Source organism: Sceloporus undulatus, chromosome 7, assembly GCF_019175285.1.
Source record: "Sceloporus undulatus isolate JIND9_A2432 ecotype Alabama chromosome 7, SceUnd_v1.1, whole genome shotgun sequence".
NCBI classification, from domain to species: Eukaryota; Metazoa; Chordata; class Lepidosauria; order Squamata; family Phrynosomatidae; genus Sceloporus; species Sceloporus undulatus.
The window spans coordinates 38,573,077-38,592,575 of record NC_056528.1 but is presented as its reverse complement, the minus strand read 5'-3'; the positions used below and the strand labels follow the sequence as shown (position 1 = coordinate 38,592,575).

The 19,499-nt window shown below is 41.0% G+C and overlaps 1 protein-coding gene across 7 annotated transcripts in view; it reads right to left on the bottom strand.

The window, feature by feature from the left end:
• Positions 1–19,499, bottom strand: part of GRIA3 (glutamate ionotropic receptor AMPA type subunit 3) — a 200,103-nt gene that overhangs the window by 86,174 nt on the left and 94,430 nt on the right. For all 7 annotated transcript variants that reach the window (XR_006104932.1, XM_042478100.1, XM_042478101.1 and 4 more), the window contains exon 4: positions 4,106–4,293. Coding sequence is in view for 6 of the 7 variants with exons in the window: in XM_042478100.1 (XP_042334034.1) it covers positions 4,106–4,293 (188 nt within the window). In the remaining variant the exon portion in view is untranslated. The remainder of the gene's footprint in view (positions 1–4,105; positions 4,294–19,499) is intronic.

The following is a 19,499-nucleotide window of genomic DNA, read 5'->3' as shown; positions in this document are numbered from 1 at the left end:
TTGGAGATGGGACCCATGTCTAAACATGGCATTCATTTAGGTTTCATATATACCTTATACAGATAGCCTGAAGGTAATTTTATACATAATATTTTAAATAATTTTGTCCATGAAACAAAGTTTGTGTACACTGAACCATTAGAAAGCAAAGGTGTCACTAATTCAGCTATTCATTTGGCCAGTTTTGGAGTACCATATATATTCAACTATAAGTCGACCCCATGTATAAGTCAAGAGCAGATTTTGGGGCAAAATTATGGATTTTGATCTGGTTCATGGATAATTCAAGAGTAAAACTTAGGGGCGGGATATAGACCGCCATATAGTATGTATTCTATACGTACTAGGGTTAGGAAGGGGCGGTGCTTCCGCACCCCCCTAACCTTAGTACGTATAGAATACGTACAACACGGCGGCGCCCCTTCCACATGGGGGCCGCCATGTTTACGTACTGGACGCATAGCGTCCAGACGTGTCGCAATGCCTATGACATCGCGAATGCGCCAGCGGCGCCTCACAACGTCATAAAGGCGCCGCAAAAAGAAGCTCCAAAATGGAGCTTCTTTTTTGCTCTGCGCGGGAGCCGCGCGGTTTGGCGCCAGCAGGAGACCACCTCAAAGCGGCGGTCTGTATCCCGCCAGGGGTGTGTAACAAAGAATGAAAAGGATGAAGCAAAGGAAAACCGTGCCAGAAAACCTACAAAATTCCAGCAGGCATAACTGTTTGTGGTCCTACTAAAGGCTTCACAGATGAGAGAATATAAAGAAGGAGTGAGTGCTTCCAGAACAGATGACACTCTTGCCTTTCACCAGGGGATGGTTCCTTTTTTCATAAGAATTAAAAGTACAGTACAGTACAATACTTACAGTGACCTGTGGATAAGTTGACTCAGGTTTTTGGAGTCATTTTTTTGACTAAAATTTCTAAATTTATACATGAGTATATACAGTAGTTTGGATTTTTGAAATTCTGGATAAGAGATTCTCAGTCTGTATAACCAATAGTGGGGCATGACGTGAACTGCAGTCTAACAGACATTTAGGCAACTGCAAGTAGCATATCTCTGCAATAGTCTATGAAAGCTTATGCCATAATACATTTGTCAGTTATTAAACAGCATCAAGGCTATTGTTTTTAAGATGCACGAGCCTAAATATCCTGGTGCCAATAAATCCCATCTGATTTAATGGGACAGGGCTTGGCTAGTGTTTGGAAGGGGGACTGCCCAGGAATACCAGATGCTTCAGGCTGTATTTCAGAGGAAGACAATGGCAAACTACCTCCAGGTATTCTTTGCCTAAGAAAATCCTATGAAATTCAAGTCGCACCATAAGTCAACAGGTGCCTTGAAGGCACATATGTACAGTTTAATATGGTGACCCTCTGGAAACAACTGTTGTATAGTTTTGGAGGATATACTACTTTTTAAGGAATTTTCCCTACACTATTACAGAAAAGACTTTTAGAGCTGAGTGGGTAGAGGAACAATTCCACAGAAAGCAAGGGTTTAGGAAGCCACATTGCTAGAGCCTTCGTGGGACAGAGGTTGCCTTGGCTAGGTTTCACTGACAGGCAAAAGCTACGCTGAAGCCTTTCAAAGACTTCTGTGCAGCAGATGTGGGTAAATTCGTAATGATTAGTTCGGATTCCCAGTGATATTACATTATCCAGGAAGACTCCTGCTAGGGCTTCTACAGCGATGCAAATCTGCTGTTTTGCTTAAGAACATTCTGAAAGGATCACGATCTTTCAGAGAACTAAATGGACAATAAAAAAGGAGTATCTATGAAAAAAAAAACACTAGCTTTTTGCAATGAATTCAGTTCAGCATTCCAGCTCTGTTGCGGCACTCTTGCTAACCTCTTAAAAGGCAGCAAGATATGAGCCAGGCATTCTAGTTGCTGAAGCAGATTCCACTCCAGGCTTGATTGGAACTGAATGCTGTCGGAAGCAATTCACATCTGCCACATTTCTTCCAATTTGTTTATAGCAGGGAGGCTAGCTTGCCATCAGTCAATAATAGCAAATTTGCTCCAAAGGATATGCTAATACTTTGTGAAATTTCAGGCTAAAATCCCAAGTATATTTCCAGGGAACAAAGGCCCTGGTGAACTCAGCATGACTTATTTTTTTCTAGAAAACATATTTATAAGGGTATTGCAAATGGTTACTTTTGATTTCATTCCAAGCTATAAATACAGTTATAAACATTATTTTTCTCCACACATGGGTTATTATGCATATAGCAACATCAACATGTACAGTGCTTTACAGAATACAAAACAACACAAGTCCCCTACCTAGAGGATTTATAATATTTAAATGGTCTAGAAATAATTTTAATCCAAAGACTTTATAGTCATCACAAAACCAGCTTAAAAATGTTCCAACTGGGGATTTTACTATCACTCACCCACATTGCTTTAAAAACAAACAAACCTAACAACCTTCTATAGAAATAATATATATAAATTGTTAACCCTGTGCAAAGTTATATCCGTTATGTAGCTAATACAGTGCTCCAAAGAAACAAGAAGAAGGGATCACCATTCTTGAGGCAGCCTCAAAGTCTTCAGAATTAGGAAAGATGTCCAGGGAAGAAAATCTAGAGACAAATTCCTGCTAAAATAGCCCGATGAGAATTAAATATACTCTATAGCCATAGAATGTTGAGTAGTTGAGAGGGAATGGAATGGAAAAGGCATTGCCAACTAGTTGGCTGGAACTACTGGCCAAATGTACTCCACGTTCCAACATTTTCTTGCAGGTGATATGCAAATGAACACTAGCCACGGTTTGGGGGTGTCAAGCATTATTGGGCCTGAACTAGGGTTTTTTGCAAATTAGATTCTATAGTAACTATGGTTACTGGCTTGCTGGGGGATACTGGAAGCTGTATTTCCAAAAACTCTTGCTTTTCCAAGCTCTGCTGCAAATCATGCTAAACCCCACAGGTCTGGTGAGCTCAGAGAATCAGTCCCTGGCTGCTACAGAGCTGCACCGTCTGCTGCAGTACCCCATTTCATGCGCCTTTTTCTATCTGGATGATTCTCTGCTTGCCATTCAGCCAGACATCTTGACTACTTATAGCCTTTTCTTTTCCAGGCACTACTAAGAAAAAGCAGGATGATGCCTCTGCCAGGACCAGTGTACTGTAAGAGAAGTGGCAACCTTATTTTCAGATAGGACAACAATTGTATCACCACAAAATGAAGGAATAACTCAGGAGGCCATTTGAGAATAGCCATTTCTCTGTTGCGTGTTGATATGGGTCATAAGAATGAAGATATGGACCAATCAAATTTTTCTCTGTGGACTGTAATGGCGCTACATGTCCCATGCAGGAGGATTCACAATGCTCTATAGAAGACTGTAGAATACTGTGTATGGTTCTAGGCATCACAATTCAAGAGGCATATTGACATGCTGGAGCTTGTCCAGAGGACAAAGACCAAAATGGTGAAAAGCCTGGAAGCCCTGCCCTATGAAGTGGTTTAGGAGGATGGGTATGTTTAGCCTGGAGAAGAGAAGATTAAGAGCTGACATGATAGCCATGTTTAAATATTTGAAGGGATGTCATACTGAGGATTGAGCAAGCTTGTTTTCTACTGCTCCTGAGACTAGGAGATGGAGCAATGGATTCAAACTACAGGAAAAGTGAATACATCTCAACATTAGGGAGAACTTCCTAATGGTAAGGGCCGTTCAACAGTGGAACACACTGCCTTGGAGTATGGTGGAGTCTCCTACTTCAGAGATTTTTAAACCGAGGTTGGGTGGCCATCTGTCCAGAGTCATTTGATGATGTATTCCTGCATGGCAGGGGGCTGGGCTGGATGACTTTTGTGATCTCTTCCAACTTTATGATTCTAAGATCTGATGGCCACATAGTCAAAATCAGAACTTAAAATGTTACTTTTTGGAACAACATTTTTTAGATTCCCCTGGCTAGCATAGCCAGTGGATGGTGGGTGGATTCTGACCTTTCTCAAGCTCTGTTAAACTTGTCCCATAGTGATAAGCAAAATACACACCATGTATATATTTAACTGTTTCAGAGTAGGATGCCCATCATAGAAAGCAGAGCTTGCCACACATCACTTACCTGTTCCAAAATGGTGTTTATTCTTTCTACTTCACAGTCTATCAAATATCTTTTTTCCTGACGCTTGTCCATTTCCTCAATGATTGCCTTAAACTCCTGAATGTCCTTTATGCTTCCCATAGATCGTGCTGTCACTTGCCAATTATTTTGAACGGCGGCTTCCATAATTGCCTGAAGAATGGAAAATCCTAGGGACAAAGGGAAGAAAAGTGAGAGCGGACTTTAAAAAAAAACCTAAAGAAAAAGAATGGGATAATTTTTCTTTTTTGCTTAAATAAAAGGCCTTACTTCGGAAACAGCTGCAATGTTTATTACCCAGTAAAATTAATAACCTCCAAGTCTCCTGTGGACAATAGACATCCAGTTCTAATTTCTGTCCTGCTTGTAGTAAACCCACTTGATTTAGCACAGTTGGTGGGATATAGATATTCGCAATAAAATATTTTTTAAAAGTCATAAGAGCTTTCAAGGTCTGCTCATTCTGTTATTATGAGAGACGCAAGTGTACACCCATATATACATCCCAACAAAACTGTACAGCTTTTTCCCAATTGCCCATTTGTAATCTACACAGAATCTGCCTAACAACCAGGAAAACCCCACATCACCTAGTATTTATTGTTATATTAAACCATCAGTATTACCCTTAAGAGAACTTACAATCCCCACCTGCATTATGGGGTCCCAGGGCAAGGTATGAGCAAAACTGATTTAAGCAAATTAATACAATTTAAAACAATAAAAATAATTTTGAACAGTCTAAAATGATATTAAATAATTTAACCATCTGAAAACAGGTTAAAGAGGTAAAACAGTTTTAAAACTACATGCACAAATTTATTGCATAAATCAAAGGCTCCAGGAAACAGTCACATTTTTACTCGGCACCAACACAGGTTTGCCATAAGTCAAAAAAGACTTGAAGGCACACACAACAACAGCAACAACATCATAAAATGAATCCATTGTTGGTGCTAACCAGGCCTTCAAGGGGGGGGGAGGTATTCCATAACTGGGGTGCTGCACCTCCATGGCCCTCTCCCACATTCTTACAATGCTGAGAACTCCCTGAGTAGGACACAGAGGAGCCCAATCCACCCTGAAGACCTCGACACTCAGGTAGGCACATATAAGGACACCTGTTCTTTCAACTTATCAACTGACCTTTGAGCATTGAATGGACATCCTAATGGAAGTGGATGTGTGTAGTAGGTGTTCATTTCCATGACCCCTTAGATCAAACTTCCAGAGTTTTTAGAAATACCGTTGGCCCTCTGTATCCACAGATTCTTTATCCATGGATTCAATCATCCATGGCTTGAAAATATTACACACACACACACACACACACACACACACACACACACAGTGGGCCCTTGGTATCCACTGGGGTTTGGTTCCAGGACCCTCCATGGATAACAAATCTGTGGATGTTCAAGTCCCATTAAATACAATGGATAGTAAAACGGTGTTCTTTATGTAAAATGGCAAAATCAAGGTTTGCTTTTTAGAATATATGCTTGAATCTGTGGATAAGGAATCTGTGAATATGGAGCGCTGACTGTAAATTCCAAAAAGAAAATGTTGATTTTGCTATTTTATATAAGGTATACCATTTTAAGATCCATTGTATTTAATGGGACTTGGAACAGTCACAGATTTTGGTATCCACAGGGGGTCCAGGAACCAAACCTGAGTGGATACCGAGGGCCCACTGTAAATTATATCAAGTAAGGAATTGGAGGAGTTTGGATTATACATTTTGACCCCAATTCTCATTTATTTCATTGTAATATTATGTCAAACAGGGATAGGAAGAGTTTGCTTAGCCCTTGGTTGAATCAGTCCTATGTACATCTTTTACCTTTTCCAACCTGGAAACCACATTTAATATCAGTTATGACTTAGGCCAAGTTTTCCCTTTCTCATCCTGCCTTTTGTGTTTTTCTCTACTGCAGCAATTTTTCATTTTTTTATTTTGTTTTTGTTTGAGAGGAGAAATGCAAATCACAAAATAAAATAAAGTAAACCTGGCAGCTATTTCTTTGGCAAGATTCATGAGATGCTATATGAATACTAGAGATGTAAATGATCTGTTTTCCTCAGTCCTAGGGTGGAGGCACAATGTTTTAGTGCTCTGGTTACTCACTGAAGGGATCACAGATCAATGGCAGAGCGCATGCTTCACAGCCAGAGGATCCCAGGCATCTCTGGCATCACCACTGGCTTTGCTAGTTAGAGCTAATGGAAATGGTAATCCAACAACATCTGGAGGGTCACACATTTTCCCATCTCTGATTTAAAACGATTTGATGGCAGGGGTTGGGTAAAGCCCAGTATACCTTGGAGAAACACTACTAGTCAGAATAGGCAATGGTAGTTGGAAAAAATATTTTGATCTGTATAAGCCAGGTTCCTATGGCTGCCATTTGCATTTTTAAAATTCAAGCATGGCTAAATCTGGCTCTCATAGGGCTCCCTAAATAGCCATGACATCATCATTCTGATATCATGCCAAACAGAGACAGGAAGAGTTTGCTGGTGATCCCCAAGCTTTTGTCTGATTCTTCTTTTTCTGTTCTGCACGTTAGAATGCCTCTTCTAAGGTGAACATTTATCTACAATGGCCCAAAACATCAGACTCAGCTCTCATCCAATGTGATGAGTCCTCACAACACACATAGCAAGTTGGCTTCTTTATGTTGTTATTCCAGTTTAACAGAAACCATTGTTTACTCCAGAGTTTCCTGAACTTGGGTGTGTTAGAGGTAAGGACAGCTGGATCGGGCTGAAGAGGTTTCTGTCCCCTCTTCATTGATCACACAGGTGCCCTGTTCTGACCTCAGCAGAAGTGATGGTGATGGCTAGGCTCTTGCAGAGAACTGCTTGGCCAGTGAGGCTGTAGAGGTGACACTGAGGGTGGTGAGGCAGAAAGATGATGGTGGTATTGCTTGTGGCCCAACAGGACATTTTTGGCCCACATCGTGTCAGTTTTGGGCAGCTTGGAGCACAATATTCCAGATTAAGGGGGGCAGTGTTGACAGATCTTATACTGTATATAATAAGATCTTTAAGCTAAAGCATGCTGGTAGTTTGGGTCCCATCAATTTGCCTTGGTCCTGCTCACCACTGGACTGTGGCCCTTCAAAACGCCTCTAAAATTGAATGTGGCCCTTAAGCTGAATAAGGTTCACTACCTTCAGTTTAATGTATGGCTTACCTCTTTCATCATCACATGGACTGATTCCAGTGTAGTGTTATCATATTTTCAAGTTTGGTTGGAGAAATACTGAAGTTGATTGAGAGCTGCTAACTGGTCCATATTTGGAACAGATGGCATCTGTGTGTGTAGGGGAAGTGGCAATTAACGTATTGCGGCAATTAGCCAAGGCGTGTAATGTGGACGTTGCCATTTCACTGGTAGTCATTTTTATTTCGTGAGTTGTGTTTAAAAAATATATAAAACTGTGGAATGTAATAGCATTAAATAACACTTTCAAAGCTCATATTAAGGTAATATCGACTCATTTAGCAGCTTCAATAGAGCAGGAAGGCAGCATGAAATGAACAAAGAATGGCACAGTGGGAAATTTATGCTTGCAAGAGGGCAATTCATTCCTTGCGAACAACTGTGACTGGGATGTAGACAGACTTGGGGGAAACCACTGAGAGTTAATTGTAGAGCAGCTGGGGAGATGAATATCCTCCTTGAAGGGTATCTACATGGAAGCTTTTGCTTTGGGGAAGGGGCTCAGGTTTGCATTCTTGTTCAGGTGCATTATTCAATTACACCCTCTCTTATTTTGTTCAAGGAGCATTGTATATACTGATGGCCAATGAGGGAATGTCTTTGTCCATTAACAAAAGGGAGGCAGAAGAAGGCACAGAGAGAGTCAAGTCTGTCAGAGGACAAAAGCAGGCTGAGACTATATTTGCTCCACATGTGCAGTTGCACTAAGCTGCCTTTTAGTCCTGAGGCACATCTCAGGAAATGTGAGGCCCATGGCCGTGTAGTGATCAGGAGAGAATAGGTAGCAGATGATTGCAGTTTTACAGCTGAGAAATAAGAGGAGGCGTTGCTTTCCCAGATTTGTGGAGATCCAGGAAAGTGGCCTTGATCACTGCATGGCCACTGGTAGGTGTGTTCTCCCATTAGATATGCTGCTTTTCTCATGAGGGATTGGTTTATGATGAAGGTAGTCAATGCCTCCTTCCATCTCCCCATACAATGCCATACAGGAGCATTATGCCCAGATACACCCACATATGTCACTGACATGTTTCCAGCCACTCTCTTGAGTGAAAAATACAGTTCAAGGCATTAGGCCCCAAAACAGTGAAATGAAGACCAGTCATGATTATTTGCTAAATTTCTTCTGTTTCTTGCTGCTGCTGTGTGCCTTCAAATAATCCTAAGGCTAACTTATTATGAGGTTTTCTGAGGCTGAGAGTGGCGGACCTGTTGAAGAAAACCCAGTGGGTTTCTTTTGTGGATTCAAACCCTGGTCTCCAGAGTTACAATCCAATGTTCAAACCATTATGTCATACTGGTTCCAACTTGCTAAAATACCCCGTTTCAACTATTGGTTTTAAAAAATACAAAATGAGGTAAATTCAAGTTAACATGTGCCTGGGATGACATTCTCCCTTCTCCCTAATGGCCTGTGCCTGTCTCTATTGGGTTTAAGACTTTGGGCAGCAGTCAGTTTTTGACCATAAGTATTTCCCGAATCCTGTGAACTTTTGTGTGATGTGGGATTTGGCCGAAGAGACTAACATGGGATTTGGCTTCTTAATTAGTTTATGGACTGGGCTGTCTGCCCTCTGCTCTTTGTGAAATGGATTCAACCCAGTCTGTTCCCTGTGCTGCATAATATTCAATATAATTTTTAAGTAGAGCTTTCTGCTTGCTTTAATGATGTCCTGGCTTTCGCTGTTTAATGCTTCTTGAATGTTCTTGAGTTGGTACGTGTGCACTTTATTGCCCTACAATTAATGCATGCTGTGCTTGGGAATGCTGTCTGGCTTCCCTCTCCCCTGAGACCACTGAAAGAGAGACATTTACATATGTATAGTACAATGAACTCAGCCTTCCTTAACATCATATTTTACAAAGATGGCTGTGATGTTCGAGACAGTATTACGATTCTTCTACATGCCGGAGAAATGAGCAGGTACAAGACTTGGTTACTTGGCAGCTTACAAATGAGACATTTGATAATTGAAAACTCTGACTGCAATTAAAGGGAAATTTATGCCCATTTTTAATCTAAAAGGAAGAGAAAAAATGTCTTTTATTGCTTGCGCTTAGGGGTGTTTAATACAGCAACTTTGGTCCGTGAGAAAATCTGTGAATGCATCTGGAAACTAGCTTCAAAGCCACAGGTAGCACTGTGCTAAATATTTCTTCCATTTTTCCTTTTACTGTTTCTATTGATAGACTTCCAAAAAGAAACCTGTTCAAAGGAGAAGAACATTTCAGACAAATGTTCATTGTTGAGGTTCAGTGTTCTTTTGCTTACCTTATTAATGAGGTGGCTAAGAACTCTTTCTCTCCCTACTTCTCCTGCCTGTATCCTTTTTAAAAATGGCCAAATTATTTTCTTAGCATCATGCAATGACAGCTGGTGGCTTCCATGTCAGTGAAGCAGAAAATCCATTCGAAGTCTTCAAATTTTAAAGGAACTTATTTGGGAGTAGGGCTTAGTTCCTTACATGTTGTTGTTCTGTGCTTTCAAGCCATTTCTGACTTATGGTGACCCTAAGGTGGTGGACTTATCATGGGCATTTTCTTGGCAAGCTTCTTCAATTTGCCATTGCCATCGTCTAAGGCTCAGAGAGTGTGGCTTGCCTAAGGTTAAACTCCTGAGCCAGGAGTTTAACCCTGTTCTCCAGAAAACATGCAGGGACAGCTGGGTTGGCCATTTAACAAATGCAAACAAAAATCCATCAGTGGTACCTTAAATGGCCTACACAGCTCCCCCTGCGTGTTTTCTGTATTGTGAGATACCACATGGTAGCTGCAACAGGGGAACCATGAAGAGCAGCCTGTGGACTAGGGCCTCCAATCAAGGTTAAACAATTGTTTTACCTCTACACCACCCAAAAAACACTGAGACGTCTTGAGGAATCCATTGTTCTCTGCTTACAAAGATGCATGTGACCTCCTTGGAATGGAGAGATACTGGATTACAAAAGAGGGGTCCCTGTTGAGATGCAAATGGATTTTAGATTTCCTGGATTTTGAAAATCTCCCTGTTGTGGCATGGCCAGAAAGAGGAGAAGCCTGCCTTCACACAATATATTCTCCCCAGTATACCATCTTTACAAAGGACTGTTTTCCCCCTCCTGTTTGTTATGTAACATCTTGCCTGATGAAGAAGCCCATGGAGCTTTGAAAGCTCGCATTTCGGTTGGCCAATTAAGGTACCACTGATAGATTTTTGTTTGCCTGGTCTCCAGAGCTGCAGTCCAGTGCTCAAACTACTACACCACACTGTCTCTATTTCCTTGTATCAGTCCTTTATAGTTCATCCTAAAACTAGAAACAAATTTGCCATCCTAGAAGCCACCAGTTGTCAATGGAGTCCTCCTCTGTCCCACCCATCTAGCTTCCAGCACTCCTATGGAAATATGGGAGAAAATATCATAAGGCAACTCATGAGATCAGGAAGTATGGACAGCCAAACACACACACACACACACACACACACACACACACACCACCCTCAGACAACTCACAGTGATAAGGTCAAAAGCAACACCAGATGAAAGTCACAAAAAAAAATTCTAAAGCACTCTATGGCCAGTGAAGGGTGGCATAGGGAAAACAGCTTCTGCCTCTCTCACAGTAGCTCTGTCCCCTTTTGAGGATTTCCAGCTCTCAGCCATATAGGAAGGGAAGAAATCAAGGAAAGTTACTGAAGGAACAGCAGGATTTAAAGGAGTTTTCCTGCAATTTTGCACACAACCCACAGATGTGTTGGACTATCTTGCTGGGGATAATGGGAGTTGTTGGCTAACAGATTTGGCAGACATGGAGATGAGTTAAGGCTGATTTAAGGTGTAATTTGGAGCAACTACACCAGAGGTGGGGAAAGTGGCCTGTGGCTCACACTTGGGTCCCAGGGCCATTTTTGTGCCTTCCCAAGGCCCCCTGGGTATTAAAGTATCCCCTGCCCCCACAATTTTTATTTTGCTCCACAATGCCAAATAAAAATCTCAAAGGGTGTGTGGAGGGCATTTCTACCAAGTTTGGAGCCCCATGGACCATCCAGGAGACAAAAATAAATTTTATGAAATATTTGTTGAAAATTGCCCTCAAAATGCCCTCTAAGTGCCCAAGAAGGCCCAAAAGTATGGGCATATGGGAGCGAAAAATGATTTTTTATTTTGGGGTGGGGCCAGATGCAGTGGGGTGTAGCCTTTTAACCTGTCCTAGAGGGCTAGTGTGCACCTCTTTTATTTCATAAGATGCTCACACCTGACATAGACTATTGGTACAATAATGCTGCTTCCATCCAAAGACCTGGCCATGATTTTGAAAACTTTACTTCTAACCCTTCTGTATCATCTGAACAGTGAAAATCATGTTTCCTGCTGGTGTTTAAGGAGGTGTGTTTTGTATCCCTTCAAGTCATTTCTGACTTATGGTTCTGACATGAAATTTATGAAGGGATTTTCTTGGCAAGATTTACTCAGAGGAGGCTTGCCAAGTTGCCATTGCCTTCTCCCAAGGCTGAAAGCATGGGGCTTGCCCAAGGTGGGTTTCCTGGCTGAGCTGGGAATTGAACCCTGGTCTCAAGAGGCATAGTCAAACACTCAAACCATGATCAGTCTGAGTATTCCCTGAATCCTGGTTCCTGTTATTCTCCCAGCTGCTGGATGCCTTCCCTCCCTGCATTTTTGGCTGTCTATGGTCTGTATCCTCAGAGGAAGATGCAGCAGGGAATTTATCAAACTCCTCCTTTGATTTCTTTCCCCAGAGAATGAAAAATCTTTTAACTCTGACAGACGGTTAATTAATTATTTTTAATGCTGTTAAAAGCTGAAATTATGTTTTGACTGCTGCGTTTTATTTTATACTTTGACACTGCCATGGATGCCATAAAGTTTTGGGGCCATGAAAGAAAAAGGAAGGAAGGAAGGAAGGAAGGAAGGAAAGAAGGAAGGAGACTACATACTGCTGAATAGTGCATACCAGGAGTGGGGAAGGTTTGGAAGATATTCTGGACTTCAGCTTTCACATTCTATAGTTTTTCTATTATTCATATTAGTTGGGGATCATAGGAACAGAAATCCAAAACATATGGATTTACATTTTTCAAAATAAATAAAAAAATGTCAGAAAGATATTGGAACTTATGTACGTGTATTGCTGGTGGAAATGTGAAAAAGTTACAACATATTGGAAAATGATACACTTAGGAATGAAAAAATTATTTGGTATTAAAGAATGTATAGATCCTAAAATGTACCTTCTGAATATAATAGATAACACCAAACTAGAAGATCAAGAAGGGAAATTGTTATTTCACGTAATCGTAGCAGCGAGAATGGTCCTTGCAAAGTACTGGAAGAAAGAAGAAATACCTAAGATGGAAGAATGGAGAATGAAAGTGAAGGAGTTGTATGAGATGGATAAATTAACCGTACTGATGAAGAAGAAAAAAACATTAAAGGACTTTAGTAAGGAATGGGAACTGTGGGAAAATATATAAAAGTAGAAAAAAGGGAAAGTATACAGATGGTCATTTTTGAGGACTAACAATATTTTGTTGTATAAAAACTGTAATGTAAATCATAAGAATAGTTACAAGAAAATTATAGAACAATAAAGTAAGAACAGAAAGATATAGATAGAAATACTGTAGACACAAATATATAGGGGTAGTAAATGAATCTTAAGGAGAGGATTAAATAGAGATAAGAGTAAGTAAGAAAAAGACAAGATATGCTGGAAAAGAAATAGCCTTTGGAAGTGCAGTAATTGTTAGATGTTAGATAAGAATGGATGTTTAATTTGTTAATCAGTATTGGAAGTATGTTACATTTCTGATGTTGTTAACTCTGTTTATTTTACAAAACGTAAAGCTGATTCATATCCCCAATGGGAATTTATTACCCTAAGTGTGTAATAAACAAGTCCCAATCTTTCTTAAAATTGTTCAAAGATTTCACTTTGATTAACATTGTCAATTTGTCCATTTCAGGAAGTTTAATTGTTTGACTTTCTCATAAGTACTCACAAATATGCCTGTGAGGTTGGTGGGACTCTGCAAAAGCCCTCCTCTGCAGATGTTAATGCATGTCCTAGCTAATACAGTGAGGCCTTGGTATCTGTGGGGGATCCATTCCCAGCCCCATAGCAGATAGCAAAAACCACAGGACCTCAAGCCCTGTTGTCCCCAGTGTTTGTCCATGCATGTGACCATGCTGCCATTAGGGACAATGGGACTTCAGAAAAGCCCCCATTATCTCCAAACAATGGAGGCTTACATGAATCCCCATTGTCCCTAATGGCAGCATGGCCTCATGCATGCACTGCCATTGGGGACAGTGGGGGCTTGCTGTCCATGAATGCTTAAAACTGTGGATGGCAAGCCCATGGATAACAAGGCTCCGCTGTATAAGGAAATATGGTCTTTCAGATAGTCTGGATCCAAGCCACTTAGGGCCTTAAAGATCAAAAACATCTCTTTGAATTCTGCCCAGAAATGGATTGGTAGCCAGTGAAGCTGCTTCAACAGGGGAATCATGTATAACCAGCCCCAGTCAATAGCCTGGCTGCAGCATTTTGGATTTGATGAAGTTTCTGAACAGTTTCCAAAAGCAATCCCATGTAGAGTGCATTTCCAATAATCAGTGCATAACTCCACATTATGCAGCCCTAGTGTAGAGTCTAAGCCATATGGCCTCTGGAGCATCCCAGAATCCCTCTGTCCAAAAGTAAAGACATGAATAAAATGCTTTGTACACAGCAGCAAGTCCTCCTTGAGTCACTCATTCTAGTTGTAAGATCCAACCTTTCCCAGCTGAAGGGGAACATCTGTGGGAGGTTCCTATTTCCATTTGCTGGAACACACCCGGTGCACACCTCTATCTTCCCCTTTATGGGAGAATAACAGCCCCTTGGAAAAGGGCCTTTCCAATTCAATGTCAATCCGTGATAATCTGTTGTAGTGCAAACAATAGTCTTGTTGAGGCACCATAAGGACTAGTAGATTTATTAACAATGGGACTGAATAAACATGTGTAGGAGTTGAGCGTTAATGGAAGAAAGTGCAGGGTTCCGGAACAGCAGTTGAACAGTGCATTAGTGCTCAGTCGAAGCATTTTGACCGACTTGTAACAATAACCTCAACCTCTCAATCACTGGTTGGCTGGTGTGCAATCACCTTTTTACTTCTCCCAGCCACATACAAAACTCAAAGAAAAATGCTATCTAGCCAACAAAGGGGAAAAAAAATAAACACTTCATTTTATCTACTATCATAGACCACCCCCTCTGAGACTGATATTTCTTCTGATAATACCACTAACACAGATAAAAGAGGACTTTTCACCCACTTTAATAGCACTCTAAAAGCCGGTGAGAATTTATCTTTTCAAAAGTGAATGAAGCAGTGGGGGGAGAGGGAGAGAGAAAGAACACATCTTCTGCTGAAAAGCGTATTCATTTCATTATGATTTTACCGCTGGCAGGACTTGTTCGGCTGCACTGAATGCAGCAGAAGTTGTGATACATCAGATAAGCCCTTTCGTCCAGTGGACCATATTGGCACATGTCTTTAGGAGCATGAAAATCTTTCTGACAGGCACTGAGTCCATTAGTGCAAGAGAGCAGGAGAAATTTAAATCATTATTCTCTGGTTAGATGTTTTCATTCCCAACCATCCCACAGCCAGTTTCAGAAATTTTGATATTCACCTAGGACAGGGGTGGGAATTTTGCAGCCCCCCTTATATTGTTAAACACCAGTTCCCAGCTTTCCTTATCACTGGCTATGTTGGCTAAGGCTGCTGGGAGTTGCAATCTAACAACAATTGGAGGAACACATTATTCCCATCTGTGAACTATGAGAACATGTAGCCCACCTGATATTTGTGGACTGCAAGTCCCATCAGCCCCAGTAGGCATAGCCAGTGATGGATGGTGGTAAAAATCATAGACCAACAATATTTGGACTGCCATTGGCAACATTTAATCAAGCAAAGACACAGGGCAAAATGGGCAGAGAAACATCTGAGAAGGAACACATTGTTGGCTTAGTGGTTGGGTTTGTGCCCATCCGCCTTGAATGCGCAAAACCAAGAGGTGACTGAGAAGTCTCCTGGTGGCAGCTGGTGCCTAACTGGAGGCATGTCTGCTCATGTTTATGTATTTAGCTAAAGAAGGGGGATCTAATTAGGAATCCTGCAGTTAGTAATTAGCAGGCTACTGGATAACCTCATGCACTGAGGGAGACTGTTGATCTGTGTGCTAGGAGGGCTGAGTGCTCAGAAGCAGAGATGACAAAACCTATAATCAGGTTGCCCAGCTGGTGACGGGATGCAACTTCTGCTCTCACTACTTTATTAAATGCCAGAAGTGCATTTAGAAACTCCCTCAATGGCATGTCTGCTTGATGGCGCGCTTTCCAAGCAACGGTGTGGGTTGGAATCTCTAGCCAGATTGACCCTCTCAGCTGTGAAGGACATTCAGCATTTGGCAAAGCCTGGTCTTGTTTTTTTTCCACAGAAGTGTAATGTTTTGTTTTGTTTTGAACTTAATGAGATTGTTTTTCCTTTCTGAAATGGCATTATGTCCTATTCATTTACATTCCACTGTGTAGTTTATGACAATAACATCCAAAATCCAGAAAATAGCGATACCTTTACTTGGTAAACCACAATGATCCACTGGCTTCTTCATCAGGTAAAGTTGTTACCTTTGCCACTGGAACTCTGAAAGCTTGCATTATGTATTTTGGTTGAATAAAGATATCACTGTTTTGTGGATTTTGAATGTTATTGTACCATGTCTTTACTTTTTAAAAATGTTGCCATTTTCCCCCCTTTGGTGCCAAAGGTAACAGCACTAGTGGTGAAGATCTTGATGACAGTTCCTGGCAACTGCCATTTTATTTTCTCTTGAATGTCAGAATGTAGTACATTGTCCAAGGATTCTTTATCCATTGAGTCAACTATTCATAGCTTGAAAATATTCCAAAAATATATAAATTCCTAAAAGCAAACCTTGTTTTTGCCATTCTACATAAGGGACCATTTTACTATACCATTGTATATAATGGGACTTGAGCAACCACAGATTTTGGTATCCATAGGGGATCCTGGAACCAAACCCCAGCGGATACCAAGGGCCCATTGTATAATAGAGAAGGATATGGTGGCTGACAGAGTTGGGAACTTTGCTCTTTTTGTGGTGGGCACAATCCCCATCTTTTGAAATGTCCCAGACTGATGTGGCACTGGAATAATTTTGGGGGAAACAAATTAGCAGCTGCCAGGAATTATGTGTAAATACTGGTGGCCGATTAGGCTGTCTACCTTCATGCATTGGAGGATGAATGGAAATTTAACCAAATGGGATCCTATTGATTTAAATTTCCTATGTGTTCCAAATTCTGGAACAAATTCTCAGTGGTCATATTGTGCATGAAGTAGAAACAGCTGATTTTTTAGAACCAGGAGAATGAAAGGCCTTCAGTGGGATAAGCAGCAAATTTTGAAGTGCAGGCATTAATCATAACATGTCTCCAAGGAGAATCCAAAACTGCAGGCAGCTGTGTTGATTCATATCAACAAAAATACTCTCCCAACCAGCACCAAGTCTTTTGAAAAAGAAATGAGACTTGATTGCCCATTAAAGAGCCATTCTATTCCAAAACACTTTGCTTAAAGATCAGATGGGACAGAGAAGGTGGGGAGGAGAGTGGTTAGCAGATGGTATCCTCTTACCTATAGCTAAGAAAAGCATGACACTTTGAGCCTATAAACCCTTCACTATACAACTTCTCCTACTTAAGCATAAAGATATTGTCCCCCCCCCCCCCCCCCCGGGGGGGGAGATTTTTGGGGGAACCCGGTTTTCATATCACAATAGCTACAAAAGGGAAAGACTCTCTGGGTACCTCTGGCAAATGAACAAACAATCAATCAAACAAAACACTGAAGAATGCCACACATAAAAAAGACTTGCCCATATTCATTTGTGGCCCTTCACCTGTCTGTGTAGCTTTTGGATCCCCACCCCAACATTTTCCTCCCCCTGAAAAAAAATGGCAAAAAAGGGAAAGACGTTGTTCTTAGCAGACTCTCAAAGTGGTGACTCCTTTTTTTTTTTAAAGGTATCCCACGTCCTGTTTCACACCCTAAAATATTTTTGTATAGCACTGAAAGCAAATATCCAGGAACAATAAGAGCTATTGGGTAGTGGAATAGACTGCCCATCTTTGGAGGTCTTTAAATAGAGTTTGGATGGCCACCCCTTAGGTGTGCTTTAGTGTGTGTTCCTGCATGGCTTCAGGTTGAACTAGATGACTTTTATTGTCCATTTTAGCTCTATGATTCTATACTTCTAGTTTCATTTGTTGTGGGTGACATGACCCATGATGGTTCTTGGGGAGAGGACTGGACTTGGGTTATCTGAGCTTGTCCTGACACTGATGCTTTGAAATTTTTAATGATCCTTTTGTAACACAGTTCTTCTGGCTGAGTGTTTGTGCTCTCTAGATGGTGGGGTGAGCACATCCACCACCACTGCTGTGTGAGAATGTCAAACCAGATCTGGGTGTTTGTATGTATGCTCACCGATGTAAAATATCCTCAAATGAATTTAACATATTTTCTACACTGCTTTTGGTTCACGGACAAAAAAGTCCTACCAGGACTTTTATATGTTCACAACATATAAATCTTCATAAAATTATTAAGCTCGTGGATAATATGCAGAAGAATGCACGGAAAGTGACTTTTTAAAGATGTAATTGTTCCCCCTACTTGTTGACCATGTTTGAGAAGTAACTTGCTGACATAACATATTACAAAGCTGAAAAGATAGGTTCTCCTTAGGGGTACCCTAAGCTGGAAAACTTGAAGGCATAAAACAATGGCCTGTTACAGACTGCCAAAATAAAGCTGCTTCGGGTCTCTTTAGAAGTATGCTATTTAAATGATGCATGGGTCCTAAGAGTCCGGAGGTCACGCCAAAGCCACACTCCATTCCTAAGCACTGGAGTGCAGCTTTGGTGCAGCTTCCGGATTCTTAGGATGCATGCATCATTTAAACAGCATACCTCCAACGAGACCCGAAGCAGCATTATTTTGGCAGTCTGTAACAGGCCAATGATGTATTTTATGCCTTAAAATTTAGGTCTCTAAGGCTTTATGTATGGGAACTGGGCTTTGATTCACCTGGAGAAGCTTCTGAAAGACTGTAAATTTCTGAAAAAATTTCACGACAAAGTGTCTTTGTAGAGTTTTCTGCAAGTAACCCCTGTATTAGTGCCTTATTGGGTGCACAGAACTCTGGGGACATATATATGTGTGTAGAAACTGTGTGGAAAATTCTGTGTTTACAATATGCATTTAAAAAATGCACAAATAAGGAGCTTGTTCTTACTCATAGCACACCAAGTATATGCATAGAACTCATGGCAAAAATTGCATGTTACACTCATTTGCAGAGGGCTAGACTGGAATACCTTCAAGGTATCTTACAATGCTTTGATTAAATATAATTTTCATCAGCCAAGGAAGTAAAATACTTCTAGTGCAGGGGTGGGGAATTGTCAGGCACTGAAGTTGAATCTGGCCTCAGAATCACACCCTGTAAGCTTCCCTAGACAACTGTATTCTGTTCCTGATGAGAACATGTCTGGGTTTCCCCCCCAGCTTTGTACACCTCCGTAATCCTTAGTTACTATCAGTGAGAGCTTTCTCTTTAAAAAAGCTGGCAAATTTGGTTCCTTTGATCTTAACCATCACTGGAATAAGCTCCCATCTCCCCAGGTTTTATCAAACTGAATTTGGTTCTTGGTCAGAAATAAATTCTCATTCTCAGTTTAGTGGCCAGGATGCCCTGCCAGGTCTGAGCTAAGTTGAGTTCAAATCCTTGCACAACAACAAAAATCAGGGGACCCCTCTTTGTCTCCGGACATAGTCAGTCCATATTGCAGGGTTGTGAGGAATGGAGAGAAAAGAGAATACCATGAATATCACGCTGAACCTTTTAGGCAGAAGGATGCCATAAAAATGAAATAATTGCAAATGTTAAATGCTATTTAAGATTACTTATAATGCAAATTAATTTCTTGTTACTTTAGCCTGAGTCATGCCGGATAGCTCTTTAAAAAACACCCAGAAATGGCTGAGTTTAAATAATGATAAATATT